The following is a 23,037-nucleotide window of genomic DNA, read 5'->3' on the forward strand; positions in this document are numbered from 1 at the left end:
CACTAGACTTGAAGCACTTGTTTCTCTCCATAGATGTTGCCAAACCTGCTGAGTTACTCCAGCAACTTCTGTTTTGGTTTGTTTCTGATCTGGAATTTTCTCCTCCCTAGTGGCATTGTGGGTCAACCCACAGCAGGTGGATGCAGTGGTTCAAGGCGGCAGCTCACCACCACCTTTTTCAAGGGCAACTCGGGACGGGGCAATAAGTGCTGGCCAGCTAGAGATGCCCACATCTCAGATGAGTAAATAATACTTCCAGCATCTGCAACTTATGATAAAAATAACAGCTTAACAAGTGACAACGTGGTAATTCTGTGCTCAACATTCTAGTCGGAGCCCTGATAACGGCAAACATTTGCAGGGCAACCTACAGTGCAGATATTGTATGTTTGCAGCACATTGTTCAGAAATGTACATCTAAAATTACACAGGCAATTATTTACACTTACTTGAGCAGGGGCACCTTCATTCTTGCTATGCAGGCTGGGCTGGGCTGACCAGTCCACTGCAAAATTGCTCTCACCAAGACCATCACTCATGGCCATACTAGGAGACGGGTCCATGGACATGCTGTTAGATGCAGTTTTTTCAGGCTGTACCATTCAGGGAGAAAAGATAAAGAAAGTAGTATAGTAAAAAGGAAAGACAGGCTCGCAGTGAAGAGACCCACATTAAAAAGAATGGCATGCAAACAAAAATGGCTTTTATCGCTACAGAGTTTATAGTCGGTCAAAACATTACTCCAATGAATCTTAAAGCACCAATTTTGTTTTTCTCAAGAGAATTCGCACTCTACTGAATGTTTGTAGAAGAAATTTTGTTCAGATCACATTGGCTCTAGCTTCACTTTTACTCAATACCATTATAAAATACTTCTGGTAAATACAGTTAGATTATTGTACTTTACAAGGCCTTCATGAACGCCATGATGCAGAACACCCTCTGCATGTATAGCTTCCCACTCCAGTTTGAAGGAAATGAACAATGAAAATTTACAGTTGAGTAATAGTGTTAAATGAAGACTCCACTACAAGTTTTGCAGAATTGAAGAAAAAAAAAGAGATAGGGACTTCACCAATTTACCGCCACCCTCCCCAGTAAAACAGTTACTTATCTACTTTAAAAATAATCAGTCCAATAAATTAATAACTCAATTGTGAAGTCAAGCTTAACCCCATAGTTACCACAGACTGCAACTCAGTTTAATTCCTTGGGATAATTTAGTTTTTTGCTCATGTCTGCAGATTTCAATATATGCTAATTTTGCATTTGATTGCTATCACTGTTGTAGGCGACCAGCCTTGGCAAAGACAAAGATAACTGGCAACATCTCACTGCAGAGTGTAACTATTTTATACCTAGGGAAAGATAATGCAGTGGTTACATTACTGGATTACTAATCCAGAGGCATGAACCAATGTTCCAAGGCATGAGTTTGAGTCATACCGTGGAACTTAAGTTCAATTAATTAAATGAATCAGGAATGAAAGTTAGCAACAGTTAGAGATTTTAAACTATTCAATTGTTCTGTGGTATACGTATGCCCTTTGGCAATGGACACATGCCATCTTTATCCAGTATCGATTGTACTCCAGTCCCATATTTCTGAAATGACCTAGTAAGTCACTCAGTTAAAGGACAATAGGAACAAGCAATAAAATGTTGGTCGGGCCATTGACATACACGTTCCAAACGTATCGAGGGAGAACATTTTTCATGAAACTGAACTGTTTTCCCAAGATTTTGTTCAGGACAGTTTAAAAGGAACACAATTAGAGCAGAAATGTTTGGATTTTACTGGGAAAATTAATTACGCCTAATTTTCACAGTACTTTGTTTCACTAAGTAATTATTCAGGAGAGGTGTCAAGGACTCTCTGCATAATAAGGAGTAGAAACTCCTACTGGATTGCTTCTCATTCTTCAGCTGGGGTTAACGGAAGTCAGTTAGATGGGAACTTTTACTGAGAATGGCTGAGCTCATGTGAATGATTAATGCCAAGTCACATCAGCACTGAATCAGGCACTCTGATGCCTTAATATTTGGACATGCTACAAAACGTTAAAAGATCTCCACTGCTCTTAATCCACACAAGGGTCATCAATACAGTAAAACAGGTTCAAACACAAAAAAACCTCTTTGGAAGATTTATGTTAATTTTAGTGATTAAAACACCACATCACAACCACAATCCCACTGGTGCTTTACTGTTGGCATCATAGAACATGAAACATAAATTTCCAACATTATCTTCAAATACAACAAATAAAATCCTTTCGGCCATGAGAAGTTACCAATAAATTGCGTAGTTGAAGTGACTTCAATCTGACAAATCTGAGAGCACAAGTGCAAGGGGTGCCAGTGTACACAGATCCTACATGTCTCCTTGTAAGAAAATCTATTATTTAAACAAATTAGCTAAAGAAACCTATGATATTAAATACATATCTATACAAAAGAGCAAAAGAAAAAAGATACAATCCCCATAATTGCAGAAGACTTCAAAAAAAGTGCAACACTGCAACCTGATTAAAAACCGAAAGAACTGCGGATGCTGTAAATTATAAGTAAAAACAGAAATTGCTGTAATAGCTCGGGCAAGCCTGGCAGAGTTAATGTTTCAGGTCGAGTAACCCTTCCTGAGGAAGGGAAACGTTAACCTTGCTTTCTCTCCACAGATGCCGCCAGGCCTGCTAAGCTTTTCCAGCAATTTCTAATTTGCTTCTGCAATTTGATTGGACTGGTTGCAAGCAGAACCTATCCATCCCATAAAATGGGACTGATGGTACAATTCTGATGATCTGCAACATTGAATATTCCTCTCCACAGATGCGTCCAGATCAGAGTATTTCCAGCATCCTGAACTGTGCTTTGAGGATCCAATCCAAGCTTGCTTACATTGGATATCCTCAATAATTATCTTGATCACTCAGCATAGTACAACTCCAGCAGTGCATAAAACCATGTTTCACATGGTTGGCTGATCCCCAGAGAGTCAAATTTATTGATTTTCTTTTTAAAATGCCTTTACATTACCCACAGGTGATAAGTTTAAGGCAGCAACAGGACACAATTGGCAAAAGAAAATAACTGGATGTGTAGGTATTAAAGAAACTATCCCGAGTCACGATTCTTTAGTCAGCAGGTTAAAAAAAATCACTTAATCTTGTCCATTTTGACTGTAAAACACTGAAACAAAGTACAAAGACAAAAGTAACAGGACATAACAGATTCGCTGCAACTTGAGAAGCCATTTGATAAAGATAAAGACAAGACTGGCACAGATGTAGGAGGCAACATTCACTTGTACAAGACATTGGGCTTTAAATGCAAAGCAACTGTGAGCAAGGTGCAGAGAGTCACAGGTTGGTATATGAAAGAAGTTATTTTGCACGAGAAATAATGAACAAGTGCATGCTGGCGAACATTAGGAAAAGCACCTTACTGCTCATTCAAGCTCAGGCTCTGCCAGTTGTTCAGAACAGCACATGGACTATATATATACACACACAACTGGATGGGCAGCAACAGGCAAGAATTGGTGAACATGCCAAAAGTTAAGTGTGTTTTAAAAATAAATGATCTATGGTGCTTACCTCCCACAAATCCCAAGGTAAAGACTAGCATGTTGAATAAAATACATAAAACAGGTGAATTGAGCAGGTGCTAGTTACATCATCTTGTAAGAGTATACTATACCTCAACAAGAGAGGAAGTGCATTTTAAAGATAATCAGTAAACACCCAAGTTAGAGTTAAATTAAACCTAGCTAATCTTGTGTTAGTTGACGAAACTAAATTTTCTTTTAAAGTATTTACTGGTGAAAAAGATCGCTGAATTACACAAGAAAGGAGACCATTTCACCAGTTTTGGCCCCAAATCTCAAATTTCTCCTGTTTCAATTTGTTGAACAAGATAAGTGGAAGGGAAAAAAACATTTATAGGGATATGGAGGTTGAGGGGACTGGGTCCAACTGGACAGCCCTTTGAAGAACCATGGGGACTCAATGGGTCCTGCGAACTCCTCCGAAATATTTTTTCCAAAGAAAGCATTCAGATATTTTAAGATGTGGCACTGAGGCAGCTGGGACTTGAACCTTGACCTTTTGGCCCAGAGGTAGGTACAACCATTGCGCACAAGAGCCTATGGATTTCTTCGATGCTGAATGATTCCAGCTTGATAACACCATGGCTTGATCCAATCAGCAAGCACTTCAAAAAAATAAACCAAAAGATGTTTCAAATAGTTTAGAACAAGTAGACGAAAGGGCAGCCTATGGCTACAGCCATGCTTGTCTGAAAACACCTGATCTCAAGCTAGACAGACTCAAGGTTGGTTAGGACTTGATGGGAGACTGCTCGAATATACCAGGTACAGTCAGGCTTTAAAAATGCTCTCATGGTGCACTGGTAATGTCTCTGCCCTCTAATCCAGGAGGCCTAGGCTCAAGTCCCACCTGTTCCAAAGGTTTATAACAACATCTCTGAATAGGTTGATTGAAAAAAAAAGGTTGAGTTAGAAAAAGAGGAAAGATCAAGAATTGCAAGTGTCTGACCAGTAGTTTTTAATTTAAAATTGCTTAGTGCCAATTAAACAGCTGTTTGAGCAAGTCACAAAGTGTGCTCTCCATTCGGTGCAATCAATGGGAAAGCTGGGTTAGAAAGCATAACATAGAAAAATCACACAATGGGCGGAGGGGAAGCTTTGGAGAATCAGTGTGAAAGGTAGTCTGCACAGTCATTCCAGTGGGTTTTTCAGACCCGAGGACTAAATATTGGCCATGCTGCCAACACCACACCTACATAGCCTGCTTGTGGAAGGGGTTGAATGCGAGAAAAAATGACCGCCTCATTCCTGCAAGCAACCATGGGCAGTGGCAACATACTGCAAATACTTCATCATACACAGCCACAGGAAGGGGCAACCAGAAGCAATATATTTAAGAGCACTGGAAACTAAGGTGGAGGTAGATAAGGAGCAGGAATAATCTTTCTTTGGAGGCATTAGCAGATGCAGGGAAGACCTATGGGTGGCAACTCAAAACATCTTTCTTAACTTGACTGGGATTTGCAGAGTTGGTATGCCAATTACTGCTCAAAAATTAGTTAATTTTCTCCAAACCTTTAGAACTGTGAATCTCCTGTTCCCTGGATGCTGCCTGACCTGCTGTGCTGTTCCAGCAATAAAGTTTGAACTGTGAACATACACTGTCTAAGACAGACCATGCATTAAGTTAATCAGTGAGGGTTAATTTCCATTGTACCTTGGTGTGGCTTTTAAAAGCGTCAAGCAACTAAAATCTACAGGCTATATTAGGTCAATGCTCTTTCAGTCTCTTATCCTAGCTTGGTAGGTTCAAAATCATAAAATGCATTATCTTTATGATTGATGCTTAAAGTTCCTCTGAAATGGCCTAAGAAGCCAGACAGATAAACAGGAATGGGTAATGCCTCACCACAACACGATTAGTAAGTCAAAATAAACCTTAGCATTTTGTGCTCCATAGCACCTTGGGAGCACCATCACCTCACTGTTTAAAGTGGCTCTAAACTAGCACCCTAGGGCGTCTAGGGCAGGCAATTAAAGACTCTTCTCCGAAGGTAATGGTGGTTAAAGTTTCAAGATGCATTGTTCTCCATTAAACCAAGAATGTGGTCAGAATCTTTGTCCCCACAATCGCAAACAGCCCAAGTTCCTCTCAGGAAAACAAGATGGTCTGATTCAATAACCAACCCTGCCTCCAAGTCGGTTCAATTTTCTACATCTTGAATAGTTGGGGCACTAACTGGAAAAAAGACTGAGCTAAACAAACCTGAGAGACTGGCGAAGCTGCTCTCACTACTGGATTGGACTCTGGCTTCAGAGGATCAAAGTCCAAGTCCAATAGGCTTCCTTCATCCTGCAGAGGCCCAGGTGCCTCAAACTAAGCAGGAGTGTGCATGGGGAGAGGAGGAGAAGAAACAGAAAAAGCAGTTTACTCATTTGTTACACAGGTATGTCATGAGTAGTTAAATATGACAGAAACACATGGAGGTTTCAGAGCAGCAAAAGATGGGGTATGTAAACAAAATGAGGCCAAAGAATGATAGTCTTTCACAACAGCAATTTTAAAGAATTATACTCCAAATGAAGAGACTGACAGACCAAAGCTACTTGCAGCAAGTTTGCCTTCATCCATATCTACAATCTTCATGGAGCCAAGGACTGAAGTCGTTTGTGATCAGACAGTGATGCCTTCTGCAGTAAACTAGATGAGACAAAACCTCCCTACAAGTCGCAGCAGCTCACTATTACCTTTTCAAGGGCAATTAGGGATGGGCAAGAAATACAGGCCCAGCCAGCAGCAACAATAGCCTGCGAATGAATAAAAACTGTTGATTTTGCTGTATACCTTTATAGGGATAGAGAGAAGAAAAATAATTAGGCAAGGACAATCAAATTCATGCCTTGGATCAGAAACGTTCCAACAATTGACTTTCCAGCAAGATTGACAGAAGATCTATTTGATTTTGTTTGCTCCCAGCATAGGAGTGGGTGGGGCATAGGGTAGATCGAAGGCAAGACATTTCATTTGGAATTAAGGGTACTGATCAGATCAGAGCACAGGTGGGAACTTAACTCTGATCACTGAAAATAGTACAGAGAAGTAGGAGACTATAGAACAGATTACTGAGCGTTCCATTTGTGGACATCCTATTTATTGAGTGGGACATGGCTCAAGACAGTTTGCAAATCAGTTGTTAACCATAATCCTAAATTAGCCTGAAATTAGTTGATTAGATGGCAGTTGAAACAATTCCACAGCAAAATAAAAGTTAAGAGCCCTTTAAAAATTTCACAGCAAAAAACATTGATTTGAGAAACAGACTGAACACATGAAGTTGACATGACAACACCCACTGCAATCCTTTTGCAATTTCACATTTACTTGGATCGATTTCAAACGGTGACCAGATAACTACAGGACGTGTCGATCAGAAGAATCTGTCACTGCAAGGGTGCCCTCCCATTCAAATCTGTGTTCACGTCACAATCATGGTTTAAGTTTTCACCACCTTTACCTCCTCTGCACCATCTGGTTGAAACAATTTTCTGAAGTACCTAGGAAGAGGTGAAATATCATACAAGGGACCCCAAGTGTTCCCTTATGTAGCCACACTTCATGTTACCATGGTGAAAATCGTGCAAAAACAAAACCAAGATGAATTAATGCAGTAGAGAAAAATTTAACAAAATGCAGGTACTGTAATCCCTTGCACTTGCTCTCTCAGAGGAGATGAGAAAGGAGAAGGGCTCTATTGAATAACATAACTGTTCTTTGTTTGAAGTGGATACTCAGGACCCAAAGTTCACATCGAATAGATAGAAACTGGGAGTTTCCTCAGTATCTTCCTCTGGCCATTAGAAGGCAGTGGGCCAGGGAATGTAGATTTGTTACTGAAAAATGTCATCTGCACCTCACAGATGGTTTCTCAGAGAATATGGAAGATGCTAAACAAAAAATAAAAATAGTTTAGATAAATGTGGTGTTGCATTTTGGTACGACGAGTCAGGGCAGGACTTATACAATTAAAGGTAGGGGCCAGGGGAGTGTTACTGAACAAAGGGACTGAGGGGTGCAGGTGCATAGTTCCTTCAAAGAGCTGTCACAGGTAGCGTAGTGAAGGTGGTATTTGGTATGCTTGCCTTTATTGGTCAGTACATCGGGTATAGGAAATGGGATGCCACATTGTGGCCAAACAGGATAGTGGTTAGGCCACTTTGGGAATACTGCATTCAATTCTGGTCTCCCCGCTATATGTTAAATTTGAAAGGGTTCAGAAAAGGTTTACAAGGATGTTGCTGGGATGGCAGGGTTTGAAATGTAGGGAGAGGCTTAACTGGAACTCTGACTATCAAAAAGTACATCTAACAGTCCCTACCATAAATAACAAACCCACCAGATGATCAATACGCTAAATTACAGCCTTTGGGAAAGTGTTACATATTAGTCTGCATTAACAAAACATTGAGGAGACCAATTACTTGAGTAATCAGAGGGGATTTAACGGGGTAGATGCTGAAAGGATGTCTCGTGTTCGAAGGGGACAATTTAAATATAAAAATGGTCACTGATTTACGATTGATATGAGGAAAATTTGAAGGCCACAACTGTGTGGAATTCTCTTCACAATATAGGGTGGAGATAAGGTAATTAAATATTGATTGGATAGAGATAGATTGACTTACTTGTCTGACTGAACTAAGGCCACAATCAGATCAGCTACAAACCTACTAGATGACCCAACAGGCTTAAGATGGCCAAATGGCCCAATTGGTGCTCCTAAGCAGTAGTTTTATATTTTAAATGAAATTTACAAAATATAAAAAAGGGTTAGAGGTGAAGGTGAAAGACTTTGTCGGAAACATCTCAGCTTTCGATCAGTCTACAGCGATTGTATTCCCATTCCCTTAGACTGGCCAAAACTCTGGCAATCCTAGAGCCCAGAAACAGATGCTGCTGTTCATCTCGTCCACGTTGACCAGACATCCCAGTCTGACGTAGTCCCATTTGCCAACATTTAGCCCATATTCCTCTTAACCTGTTCATATACCTATCCAGATGCCTTTTAAGCATTGTAGTTGTACCGTCTCCACCACTTCCTTTGGCAGCTCATTCCATACATGCACGACACACTGCGTGAAGTAGTTACCCCTCAGGTCCCTTTTATTTCTTTCCCCTCTCACATTAAACTGATGCCCTGTAGTTTTAGGTTCCACTCATCTGGGAAACAAGCCTTGGCTATTCACGATCTGTGCCTCATGATTTTATAAACTTCTGTAAAGTCACCCCTCAGTCCCCAAAGCTACAGGGAAAATAGCCCCAGCCAATTCAGCCTCTCCCTTTAGCCCAAACCCTCCCGTCCCAGTAACATCCTTGTAAATCTTTTCTGCACCCTTCAAAGTTTAACAACATCCTTCTGACAAAAGGACAACCAGATTTAGATGCAGTATTCTCAAAGCAACCTCACCAATGTCTTGTACAGCTACAAGATGACATCCCAACTCCTCTACCCAATGCACTAACCACTAAAGGCAAGCATGCCAAATGCCATCTTCACCACACTGTCTACCTGTAACCCCACTTTCAAGGAATGATAACCTGCACCCTTAGGTCACGTTGCTCAGCAACAATCCCTAGGGCTCTACCATTAACTGTACAATTCCTGTCCTGCTTTGCCTTAACCAAACCTCATTTATCTAAATTAAACTTCATCTGCCACGCCTCGGCCTGTTAACATATCTGTAACCTTCTTCACTGTCTCCTACACCTCCAATTTTGGTGTCATCTGCAAACTTTCTAACTATACCCTCCAATGTTCACGTCCAAATCATTCATAAATTAAGCCCATTCCTCTGTATGAATGGTGAAACAGCCTGCTCTATTTTGTCAACTTCACTGTTGCCTCAACATTCCTGACTCATTCACTTCCCAGTATTATCTACTGGGAGTGGCAAACAATCTGCTATTAGGTCAGGAAATACTCTAAGATAGTTTCACAGGTCACTGTGGCTTTCATCCAAGCGCCACATAAAATCACAAGTTCCACTCTTTCCATATTCAATACTTACGCTTGTCCAGGTACCTCCTCCCTTCTATAATGACTACAAAGCTACCTCTCCTCAATGATCCATTCCAGAGATCAAATAAACTTGGAAAACAACTTCTTCCTATATTTAAACCAACTCTTTGCCTATGGATTCTTTTGTAACGAAGCATATAGTCTAGGAGCCGAACTAATTAGACCGTATTCACTGGTATTTTAAGAGTTGATCTTAACAGATTGTCAAAATGGGCAGCACTATTTTTTTCAAATTGCTTAACTCGTCAACAGGTTGAAAAGTAAATAATTCTTTATAAAACATTCAAACAATTCATTGAAATTTGAGCAAACAGAAATGCAAAACCCATTTGATACCTCAACTCAGTAAGTTAAAACTTTTACTTTATAAAAACCATAACTTCCATTCTGGATGGACAGCCATTATTGTTGAAAAGCTTTAAATATTGATACCATGTAAGCGATTAGGGTGAAAACAAAAGCTGCTTATCAGAAGTCCATTGCTCAGATTGGAGCATGCAGACGACCACCAGTTTCCTCTGAATATACAACAACACGCACTGAGGAACAAATAGTAGTTCGATTTTACAGTCCATGGGAATCCCACGTATGCATGCACCGGCAAGAGATTGTACTAGACTTGGGCTGCCATCACAAGCAACTACAATTTAAAGTCAAACATTCAAAAATCGGGTTTCTTCCCCCCACCCCCAAAAAATTATTTTTTCACACAGATCCGTTGAGATTTACATGTCAAAACAAAACTCACATTTTGGTTAGAAATTGGTAAAAAGGTGACAGCCCCAATCTAGCTGTATGGAAAACAAGACAAGTGGTAGAGAACTGAAGGGTTGCACCAGACATGAGAAGCCAACAATAGAAACAAAGCATGCTTCATGCACAATGGATCGATGAAAATTAGTCAAGTGGTAAAGATGGAGGGGGAGTGTTAAGATGATGGTGGTGCAGATCACAAGTCCATGGTGATGGGTGGGTGAGGGGACAATAGCTAACCTGTGAAGGTGTTGTCACACTTATCTCAGGGATGAAACTGTCGTCAAACAGATTGAGGATATTTTCTTGCTTGATGTCCTTGGATGGTGTAACCTTTGGTGGCGGGGGTACTGGAGGACCTTTCCTTTGCTGCATATGCACAAAAATACATCAATGGCAACAAAGCAGGATAAAAAGGATCAACATAGGACAATGGTAAACTCTGCAACAAACATCACTCTAAAGACCAAGTGAATTGAGGAGTAGGAACAGCAGAGTAAGGTGGGCCTAGAAAGATAGGAAAGAACATATGCATCAAGCTGGCAGATTTATAAAATCTTGCTGTTTTTCACATTTATTTAGTTACATTTAGATAAACATAAGAGGAGGAGATCTTCAACCTAGCAGGTGCCCATTACTCAGTAAAACATTATCCAATCTGACATGCCTTCCGAACCATCCACATGTGGCATCAAAGTGCTTTCTAAATGCAATGAGAGTTTCTGCCTCTACCTCACTCTTAGCCAGCAAGTGCCTACTGTCCAAGGTGGAACCCTCTTTCTTCAACACCCCAACCCTCTGTCTGAATGCTCAAAATCTCTCTCCCTGGTTATTGACCTGTCTGATTATGGAAATAGGTTCTTCTTAACCACCATCAAGGTCCCTTTAGATTGACTATAATTGATTTAAATTCCCCTCAGCATCCCTGATCTGAACATGTTAGTTTACATTAACTTTCATGCAGTTCAGCCTTTCAAATAGATGGTAAAAGCATTGGATAAGGCGCAGAAGTCTCTTACAATGCATCCAAACCTGAATTTTAAGACGACATGTTGCCTCCCAACCTGCAGAATAAACAGTCCTATACATCAATTTGTGCGAATGTACCAAAGGCTTAGACAGCCTTCATAAATGACACAATTGTTAACTGAGCCTCAATTGATATTTCATTACGTGGCCTCTACCTCTTTTGCTGGTCACCTAATAATTGGCCATCTGGTCACTGGCTCTCTTGCTATTGAAGATAATTTTATTTTACATTAAAAATTTAAATCATTGTAAACTTCCCCTGAAAAGGTTAAAAAGAACAAACCAGCTTCATCAGCCCTCCAATCATCAACTACAGTGCAAAATAAGAACACCGGGTCAGAGCTCAGTCAGACCGTGAACCCACAAGTTCCGGAAACACAAACACTGGCGCTCAAGCTCTAGTGTGCATTGAAAAAAGATAGAGTGGAAGGAAAAGAAAGTTCCCAGTTACAATTGAAGAGACTTCAGAAAGTAATTGGTGACAAACCAAGCAAAAAACAATACTCCACTACAGTCAGCCCTCTGATCATTCAAATTAATGTGGTTTTACTGCAACGACTGCATTTTCGGTGAGCTCTTTTCAACCTAAACAGACTGAAAGCAACATTGAGGTTTAAGCTGGGCTTACAAATTCAGAGCTACATACATTATACAGCAGAAAAATAGCCTATTTGGCCTGAAGGACTGTGGTGTTCATTCTACATAGGTGACTTTTCTAACCCTATCACCCTGTACACGAGTGCAGCTGACAGAATGGAAGGTTTGGGAGTTTAATAAGTTTGGGAACTTTAAGGCATAATCATGCTTTAAAAGTAGTGCTAATATGATTTGTTGTTTGAGTTAAAATTAAAATCTTAAGTTTCTTTAGGCTTTAGACAAGGAAGCTCTCCACTGAAACCCATTGTAGTGTAGTTAGAGAGCTAGTTAAAGCCAGCTCTTGTATAATAGCAGATCAAAGACACAAGCAGTAATAAACACAGGGACTGGAGTGTACAGGCAGCAGAGTGGACGGTTGGGAATTTGCTAAGTGTGGAAGTTTGAAAAACTGGGTGAAGGTGCTACACAGTTGTGCTTCCAATCTTTTTGCTGCACACCACTTCTGTTAGGAGCCAGCTCATGCAGAGTTTCAAACACAATACAAGAAACAAAAAAGGGACATGGTAGAAGTCTGCGAGGTTGATTGACCAAGTCCTGACATATAATTCATTTCTAAATGTTATCAGTATTTAATCAACAGTAAAGTTATGGTAAAGAACGATGAATTTTACAAAACTAGTTAAACATAATTCAGTAATATGGATCACTTAGCATAGAGACAATGGAGAAATATGCATCATATCATAGCTACAGAGGGTAGAGGACTAGATAAGGAAATGTAGAGGCACTTCTGTACAATCACAAGCATGGCACAAGGTTTTGTGGTCTTCTCAGTGGTAGGATTCAGGTCATCTCATCAGGGCTTGACTGGAACTTATTGGGAATGTGGGAAAAAGTCAGGACTGCAGATGCTGGAGATCAGAGTAGAGTGTATGGTACTGGAAAACCACAGGTCAGGCAGCATCCGAGGAGCAGGAAAATTTGAGCATAAGCTATTCATCAGGAATGAGACTGCCCGACCTGTGCTTTTCTAGCACCCCACACTCTATTCTTATTGGGAAGGTGATGATCCAGGAGAAAATAAGGACTGCAGATGCTGGAGATCGGAGTCAAGAGTGTAGTGCTGGAAAAGCATGGGTCAGGTAGCATCTGAGGAGCAACAGAATCAAAGTTTCAGGCATAAGCCCTTCATCAGGGAAAGTGGTGATCCAGTTGGCACAGTCCATGCGGCTATCAATAACATTGGTATAACTTGGAAAGAACTTGGGGTCTGGATGGGTGGCGGGTCGGTGTGGACTTGTTGGGCCGAAGGGCCGGTTTCCGTGGGCGGCACGGTGGCACAGTGGTTAGCACTGCTGCCTCACAGCGCCAGAGACCCGGGTTCAATTCCCGCCTCAGGCGACTGACCGTGTGGAGTTTGCACATTCTCCCAGTGTCTGCGTGGGTTTCCTCCGGGTGCTCCGGTTTCCTCCCACAGTCCAAAAATGTGGTTAGGTGAATTGGCCATGCTAAATTGCCTGTAGTGTTAGGTGAAGGGGTAAATGTAGGGGAATGGGTCTGGGTGGGTGGCGGGTCGGTGTGGACTTGTTGGCCCGAAGGGCCTGTTTCCACACTGAGTAATCTAATCTAAGTAATCTAATCTAATCTAAATTCTGCTTAAACAGAGCTAATCACTAAATTGTAGAACAGAACCTCAGGTATAATCATCTTTGAATTACTACCTAAGCCACGTGCCAATTGGTTGAGGACACAATTGGTGAAATGAAGGAATAGCTCAGATTGGCAGAAATGGATCCTAGCTTCTGGTACACTGGTGTCAGTATTCATGAACGTCAGGAACTGTACTTATCCAAAGGGAAAACCCAGTACAGTAGGACTTGGAAATGAATGTACTGGTTATACTGGAGCACTGTTGAGGTTCAGAAAGCATGTTGGACTAGTATGTGTCACATGCAAGTTTTACTGAAGAAGAACAGACAACAAATAGTGGGTGTGCATGAGAGGTGTCTGAGAAACCCATTAAAATTTTAACAGAATTATATGCAAGATTCCTAAAGGTGGTGGAGTCCAAAGCCCAGGGTCACAGTCTAAGGAAAACGTGGTAGGCCATTTAGGATTGATGAGAAGAAATGTCTTCACTCAGGAACAAGGGACTGAGTTGGATAAATCAGCCATGATCATATCGAATGATGGTGCAGGCACAACTGGCCTATACCTGTACCTGTGTACTATTTAAGTGCACTTTGATCTAAACAGAGATCGTTTTGCACTGCTGATAAAATGTAACTGCAAAAGGAAGCAGTCTTACTGAAGCCTCAGATGAAACAAGGGACAACAGAAAGCGCACGCACTTCAGAATCTTCTGCACAGTAGCAACATTTCAAAGAATATTTAGTCAGTCAAAATTTGAATTTGAATATTGTTCACTTCTGATATGATAATACACCCATTGTCCAAGGTTAAGTTCTAGGCAGTGAATGGATGGAGACTAAAATTGATCATATGGCATTAACACTTTTTAAGTAAGAGGGAACCCCAAACAGCTGGCCTTAGATTCAGTAACTGGAGCCAGATTGGGCTATGTATATTACTGAAATAGGTCCCATAGTCATACAGTATTAGGCAACAGTGTAGGAGCAGGAATTTATGGGAAATATAATTTTACGCAATGGCCAATTCACACAAGTGAGGTATGACTAGTTATCAAACCAACAAGGCACTTAAGAATCAGTAATCTCCTTTCAAACATCAGTCACCGTTCACAGTTTGTTCTTTCAGATCTTGTAAACTGTCCAAGTTTAAGCATGTGAAACGCTTTTATAGGTAGGTCATAAAAACATGAAAATCAAGTCCATTTGTTTTTAAAATGGCACATTTACACAGTATTTCACTAGTTAGCAGTAAATATTAAAATAAGGTCTAATTGTTTTAATAGGCAGAAGTGGCAATCACTTGGGGCAGGAAGAAACAAGACTCCAACTCCCATTACACCTAGTCACAGTGGGAGGTATATGATGCATAAACTGATTAGTCACTACAGGAGGGGCAGGAGCATACTTAATTTTCAGAATGGAGTTAATCCAATACATACACACATCAATCTCACTAATCCCCTTTTCCTGAGACAGGCCGGTATTGTATTATACTTGTACAGATCAACTTATTGCCTGTGGCTGAAAGCTCAAGGCTGGTCTGACCTCATTCGATAACTCCAAACAACAAAAGGATCTCACATCAGAGAAAACAACACAGGTCTGTAAAGGCCAGTACTGTGACTGAACGTTGAGGAAACTGAGGGCAGATTTTCAACTCCAGGAATAAGCTTTCCACTACTGCAGTGAAGGTGTAATTATGGGCATTTGGATTCTGTATTGTCCATACCATCTGGAGGTACAAGTAGCTGGGATGTCTAGAATAAGAGGGGACAAACCTTCGAGGAAGGCCATGAAGCAGTTCTGAACATCAAATGATTAAAATGAATGGCTAGACAATACGATGGTGTATGAGATCATAAGATATAGGAGCAAACAAATTTCATTCTATCGAGTCTGCTCCACCATTTGATGACAGCATATCTGATTATCTTTAACTCCACTTTACTGTCTTCTACCTTTAATTCTTCATTCCCTTTGGGATTTGCCTCTCTCAGCCTTAAATATGATCCAAGCTTGACAGTCCTCTGTGGCAAAAGAGTTCCACAGATTCACTACCCAAAGGAAAAAGCATCATTTCACCTTTGTCCCAATTTGGCAACCTCTTACTCAGATTATGTCCTCTGACCCAAAAAGGGAAACAATCTTTCCATACCTACCCCATCAAAGACCCCTAAAGTGTTTCAACAAGATTCCCAAATACAGACTCAACCTACTCTGTCTCGAACAGTTTCTGGAAGCCCAGATTCAACAGTGAAGTTTCTCTGGACTGCTTCCAACGCCAGTGCCTTTTTCTGCACTCGTGGAGTAGGGGAGAGAAATACATACAACTTGATTCATTTGGTCAAATGAATACTAGCCATTCTTAACTGAAGAGAGCAAATTCATCTATGCAGTACTACTATGAAATCAAACACCAATAGCATTGGGTTTGTCATCTAGAGATAATGGACTATTAATCTAGAGACCCAGGTAATTTTCTGGGGACCCGGGTTCAAATTTTTCCACGGCAGATGGGGAATTTGAATTCAATAAAAAAATCTGGAATTAAAAGTCTAATATTGGCCATGAATCCATCACTGTTTATCAGAAAAAACCCATGTGGTTCTCTAATATCCTTTATGGACAGAAATTGCCATCCTTACCTGGTCTGGCCGACATGTGACTCCAGACCCACAGCAATGTGGTTGACTCTGAATTGCCCTCTGGGTAATTAGAGATGGACAATAAATGCTGGCCTAGACAGTGATGCTCTCATCCCATGAATGAAAAGAAAACCTAATCAGTTAGTTATACTTCTAATATGAGGGTGCAAAACTGCAGCCAGCTTAGACTCAAAACCCATTTAAAATGACCAGAGCCTCACCCAGTGTAACTGGTGCTCATTTGCAATTTACAAGATGGAAGCTCATCTTCACCAGCAAATGCTTCTGATCCATCATTCCCAAAATCCCAACTTCAGTAAGTTCGCATTTCAACATTGGAGATGTCATTCACCACTACACTGACTACTTTAAACAAAGTTCTGACAACATCATAGGGTTGTTATTCACATTTGTGATATTCCACCAAATTATAGACCACTTTAGCTACTGGGACCTACTATTCAGTCACTTAGGAGAGAGCATGCCAGATTTCAGATTTGAGAGTCAGGTGGTGCAGGCCACTGAATGTGGGACGGAGTGGCACTTGAAATAGCAAAGTCTGTTGACTACTCTTGAACCACACCATGCCTGTGCAGCACCTTGCTAAATTGTCCAGCTAAGTTGCCTTAAAATTTTAATTGAAGTTGCTGTAACACCATCAGTTTTTTTGGGTAGGCTGATTTGAGAGTCTACTTGCATCATTCAGTGGAGCATTAGTTTATCATGCTATGCACAGATAAAATGGAATAAAATCGAAGAACATTTCAGTCAGCTTCTCAATTTTAAACAGTCTCATCAGGAGAACACAATTCCCAACATGTGGCTTAGAATAAATTGACAGCATATTCACAACAGAAAACCTGGTAACTGTTTTTACTTAGTGTACAATCAGCAAACAACTAAAGAATGGAGGAAACAGCAATTGGATGTGCACTGACCAGTTTAAACCATATGCTCCATAAAGTATACCATGGTCAGGTGGGCTTTCACATGGTTATGGCAAACCATTCCAAGCTGCAGTATTCGAGAACTATTCGCAAACACTAATATATATCCTGAGTTTACTTCCTATCCTTGTTACCGGGGGACAGATCTCCCACAGATAACACAAAAGCATGAATAGCACTACATTAGAAATCCCCAAGCTACTGAGGGAGACTGTGCAATCCACTGAAACCTGAATTAGAGAAAAAAGATCGGAGGGGGGTGGGGGTGATGACCACACAAGTACACAGATCCATGGGAGAATGTCCTCATGGAATGAGATGAGAATGTAAATGCACAAAGGATAAATAACATTATTTGATTGAAGAATGTAGGTCAAAGGGCAGCTTGCTACCAAAAAGACAAATGATGAACTACATTACCTGGGACGGTGACTTTGGTATAGAAGGAACATGTGGTGTGGGAGAAGTTGAAGCTACATGATTGTCATCCTTTGTCACGGGACTGCTCGGGGGAGACTCATCCACTGGTGGTGATGCAGACTTCTCAACTTTCACTGAGGCTCTGTTGGAATAACAAAACTCATGAAAATGATTGATTAAATTGATTAAACTTCATAATGTAGTGTTCGGTAGTGTTTCATGGGATATTCCTCCTAAAAAAAAACAACAATTTTCATGATTTTCAGGACATCAATATACCCATCTAGTGACTTTCCCTTCATTAGTTTCTCTTACAATTTGACTATTTCTTTCAACTATTCCATGTAGTAGTGAGTTCTATTTCTTATCTTCAATTGTGTGCGCATTGGTTGGGGTCAGTTACCACAATTGCCTGGACGGCAGATTTACATCAGAGACACCAGCATGGGTTCAATTCCCACACCAGCTGAGGTTACTATGAAGGACTCTGCTGTTCAACCTCTCCTCTTACCTGAGGCATGGTGACCCTCAGGTTAAACCACCACAAGTCTCTCTCTCCCCAATGAGAGCGCAGCCATGTGGTCCAGTAGGACTGGCGTAATGTTACTTTTCATATGTAGTAAGCACTAATTTACTCACTTATGTGGAAGTGACCACCTTTAATGCAGTACCTCATTTTTTTGAGATCTTGGAAATCTCAATCTGACATCAAGTCACACAAGTAGTTAGAATAAGTAACCAAGCACATGAGAGCCATGCCTTACTCACAAGTGCTTAGAATTTTCAAACAGAATGACAACGTAATTACACTTAGAGTGAAGTTGCTCAGCTGATGCTCCAGTGCAGTACTGACCAGAGTTCTGCACTGGTGAATATGCTATTTTGCAAGACAGATATTAAGGTAGAGATGGTCAGTTCATCTTTCCTGCCAACACTATGAAAATACCTAGGGTCCAAATCAAACAGCAACATGCTTTTCTAATAGAAATCTCACCAAGGTGCTTCCTAAGAATGCACATCAAGACTAAAATTGACAAAGGCAAGGAAAAGGATGCCCATTTGATTGCCAAAAATCTTCACTTAATCTAGTCTTGAGAAATGTAAAGACACCTAGCACTTCAACAAAGTAATTTTTTTTTGCCAAAAACAGCAGCCAAATTCTATGCTCCAACAAATGACAATTTGATAGCAACAGACAAGCTATTTCAGTGATGTAGGATGGGAAACAACTATTGGCCAGGACAGAGGAGAATTCCCCATGTACTCCAAAGAATGTGGTTTGGAGAACCTTTTACATGCACCTAAGAGTTTAGAGGGAGGATTAATATCACATGTTCAGCTGCAGTGCAGTACTGAGCAATTACTGTTTAGGCATTGCAAATTTTATATTGAAATCCCTACAGCCACATCTTCAGAGTCAAGAGCACCATCCACTGAGCCACATTTGAAATGAGGTAGTAAGGTAGGGAAATTAATGGAAAGCACTTCAGAGCTTCGAGACTACTTTGAAGGCACAAAGAACCGACAATATGCAAGAGGTCAGAGCTGGAGGTACGCAAAGGAGGGTGTGGTGGGTTGCGAAAGGCAACCTTCAGAAGAGGGACAAGACCAAAACAGGGTCTTCAATTCTATCAGTTTAAAGGGATCTATTTTAGTAAATGCGACCAGTCCTAACTCTTTATCACAGCCATTGTACGATTACAAGACCACTTCAAAGCCCAAACATAAGATGATGCACAGTCTCTTGAAAAACCAGGTCCAAAATTAAAGTCTAATTCAACTGTTTCTCATACAGGAGTTAAGACGACATTCTTAATGCCTTTTAAACTGGGCAGCGGAAGTCACTAAACCCAATCAGAGACATTTTTCTTAATAGCAGCCACTCACCATAAGTGACTATCCCTAATGAATGTAACAGAACTTCTGCTAGAAAAGTGCCAATGTGGGTAGCAGCCAGATATTTGAAAAAAATCAAGTTGATTAAGAATTAGGCATCCAGAACTTCCACTAATCTCATCATCTAGCCTCTAAATTGGAGGGTATCAAAACCTGATTTACCAAGTTCCATTCACCCCTCATCCCTGTATTTATTGATTATGTATTGCCTCCCGGTCTGGCAGGCTGAATTTAGAAATTCTTACCGTGATTTTCAAATCCCTCACTGGTCTGGGCTCTCCATATGTATAAATTTCTCCTATCCCACAAATCTAAGATATATGTGCACTTCTCTAATCGTAGCCTGAAGCACTAAGGTGGAAGGAAGCACATGTTTAATCGCACTTCTCACATCAAAATGCTCCAAGGCATATTATATCTATTCAATACACTTTCAGGAGATATTCACTGCTGTAATATAGAAATAACAGCAATTGCACACAGCGAACTCCTACAATGACAATAGAACAGGATTGTCGTTAAGGATGTGTTTATCTGCTCATCTACTGATCATGAGCTAAACTAAAATATTGAAAGGGGGACCAAGCTTGGTGGTGTTGAGGAGGAGAGAGAGAGAGCACGCTACTCTGAAGCAGTCTCTATAGAGGGACTTGTCCATAAATCCCAAATGAAATCAATAAAAACAGTTCACACACCATTGCTTAGGTGGATAGTCACCCAGGTGAGTTAGGAACAATTCTGGCAACATCCAGATTGAAACCAGAACAAGTCAAATCCTGATGCACTTAAAAGATTTGTGAATGCAATGTCAAGGACATTGCAGGTTCAGTGCACAGGACCACAAAATCTGTTAGCTTGGGTCAACATTTTCAGTAGATTAAAGCGGTTTGACAACAGAGATAAATCACTGATGATTTGTTATCTTATTACACAGTAAGAATTTGTTACATGCCACTGTACAGCCACAGGAAGTCCCTGTTTGACAGCTAAAGTAGTGTAGCTGCTGTGTAATATAATGTAGCGCAGGAACAGGCCTTTTGACCCACAAAGCCAACACCAATCCCTAATCTCATATAGATCTGCTACTTACTGCCCAAATGAAGTTTCTATCTTACTGTTCGCACCCCCCCCCCCCCCCGCACCCCTGCCCAGTTCCTGTGTCCCTGTGTCTATCAAGATACATTGCTAACATGCCTGTTTCCACCACCTCCACTGGCAGTGTGCCAGGCACCCACCCCACTGAAAAAGTATCCCCACACTTCTCCCCTAAAATCTCTTTGCCCCCTCCTCCCCCATACCACCTTGACTCTGTGCCTTCTTGTAATTGACCTTTCCACTCCAGAAAAAACCTGCCCACCCTATCAAAGCCTCAAGTTTGTAGACCTCTATCAGGTTGGCTCTTTTCCCAGTGAAAACAAACCCAGTTTATCCAATCATCCCTTATAACTAAAACCATCCAGACCAGGCAACATCCTGGTAAACCTTCTTTGCACCCTCTCCAAAACATCCATGTCCTTCCGATAGTGTGGCAACAGAACTGCATGTAAATTTCAAGTGTGGCCTAAAGTTTCATATAGCTGAATACAACTTGCCAACTTTCATTTTTGATACCCTGGCCAACAAAGGCAAGTGTGCTGTATACCTCCTTGACCACCTTATCAGAGGCGAGAAAAAGAGGTGAAACGAGGGCGGCCGGGAAGGGTGAGTTTTCCCGCATTAAAAGGGACTTACCTCGGGAGTCGGGCCTCCATTTGCCGAGAGGTGCAAGGGAAGAGCAAAGGACTTCTGGGAAGTCATATTTGCGTGGTTGCGTTACCCAAAACACTACTCGGGTAGTGTCTCCCACCCATCCTCCTGTAACCAAACAAAAGGACCTGTGCGCCAGATTGATAAGGTAATGAGTATTCTTTTATTCCTTATTTTTCATCAGTCTCTTTGGGAATTTAGAATAGTGGGAATGGAGGTTAGGGCAGTTGAATGTTCCTCCTGCAGAATGTGGGAGGTAAGGGTCAGCACTAGTGTCCCTGCTGACTACATTTGCGGGAAATGCACCCAACTCCAGCTCCTCGAAAACCGCTTTAGGGAACTGGAGCTGGAGCCGGATGAACTTCGGATCATTCAGGAGGCAGAGGGGGTTATTGAGAGGAGTTACAGGGAGGTAGTCACTCTTAAGGTACAAGAAAAAGGCAAATGGGTTACAGTTAGGGGACAGAAAGGGAACTGGCTGGCAGTGCAGGGATCCCCTGTGGCCATTCCCCTCAACAATACGTATACCGTTTTGGATACTGTTGGGGGGAACAATTTACCAGAGGAAAGCAGTGGGGTACAGGGCTCCGGCACAGAGTCTGTCCCTGCTGCTCAGAAGGGAAGGGGTAAGAGGACCAGAGTAGTCATTGGGGACTCCAGAGTTAGGGGGACAGATAGGAGGTTCTGTGGGGATGAGAGAGACTCATGGTTGGTGTGTTGCCTCCCAGGTGCCAGGGTTCGTGATGTCTCTGATTGCGTTTTTGGGATCCTTAAGGGGGAGGTGGAGCAGTCCCAAGTCGTGGTCCACATGGGCACCAATGACATAGGTAGGAAGAGAGATGGGAATTTAAGGCAGAAATTCAGGGAGCTAGGACGAACATAGTTGTCGTCTCTGGTTTGTTGCCCGTGCCACATGCTAGTGAGGCAAGGAATAGGGAGCGAGAGGAGTTGAACACGTGGCAACAGGGATGGTGCAGGAGGAAGGGTTTGGATTCTTGGATAATTGGGGCTCTTTCTGGGGTAGGTGGGACCTCTCCAAGCTGGATGGTCTTCATCTGAACCAGAGGGGTACCAATATCCTGGGGGGGAAATTCTCTAAGGCTATTGGGGTGTGTTTAAACTAATCCAGCAGAGGGATGGGAACCAAAATTGTAGTTCAAGTATAGAAAAGGTTAGAGTAGGGAGGTCCGAAATCAAGGTTCAGGGACGCAAGATGGCACCGGCAAGCAAGAAGTTGGTTTGAAGTGTATCTACTTCAACGCCAGGAGCATCTGGAATAAGGTGGGTGAACTTGCAGCATGGGTTGGTATCCAGGACTTTGAAGTTATGGCCATTTCAGAGACATGTATAGAGCAGGGACAGGAATGGCTGTTGCAGGTTCCAGGATTTAGATGTTTCAGTAAGAACAGAGAATATGGTAAAAGAGGGGGAGGTGTGGCATTGTTGGTCATGACAGTAATTACAGTTGCAAAAAGGATGTTTGGGGATTCATTAACTGAGGTAGTATGGGCTGAAGTTAGAAACAGGAAAGGAGAGGTCACCCTGTTGGGAGTTTTCTATAGGCCTCCGAATAGTTCCAGAGATGTACAGAAAGGATAGCAAAGATGATTCTCGATAGGAGTGAGAGACACAAGCTAATTGTCATGGGGGACTTCAACTTTCCAAATATTGACAGGGAACACTATAGTACAAGTACTATAGATGGGTCAGTTTTTGTCCAGTGTGTGC

General features: G+C 41.5%; 1 protein-coding gene across 5 annotated transcripts in view; it reads right to left on the minus strand.

Moving 5' to 3' along the window:
• LOC122551801 (myc box-dependent-interacting protein 1-like) overlaps positions 1–23,037 on the minus strand; it is a 156,329-nt gene that overhangs the window by 13,632 nt on the left and 119,660 nt on the right. For 2 of the 5 annotated variants that reach the window (XM_043694269.1, XM_043694267.1), the window contains 5 exons: positions 17,668–17,809; positions 10,618–10,746; positions 5,814–5,924; positions 3,597–3,620; positions 450–593 (listed from right to left, as the gene is read on the minus strand). In XM_043694269.1, coding sequence (XP_043550204.1) covers positions 450–593; positions 3,597–3,620; positions 5,814–5,924; positions 10,618–10,746; positions 17,668–17,809 — 550 coding nt within the window. The remainder of the gene's footprint in view (positions 1–449; positions 594–3,596; positions 3,621–5,813; positions 5,925–10,617; positions 10,747–17,667; positions 17,810–23,037) is intronic. The other 3 variants (XM_043694268.1, XM_043694270.1, XM_043694271.1) reach the window with 3 other exon arrangements.

The sequence above is a fragment of the Chiloscyllium plagiosum genome, chromosome 7, assembly GCF_004010195.1.
Source record: "Chiloscyllium plagiosum isolate BGI_BamShark_2017 chromosome 7, ASM401019v2, whole genome shotgun sequence".
NCBI classification, from domain to species: Eukaryota; Metazoa; Chordata; class Chondrichthyes; order Orectolobiformes; family Hemiscylliidae; genus Chiloscyllium; species Chiloscyllium plagiosum.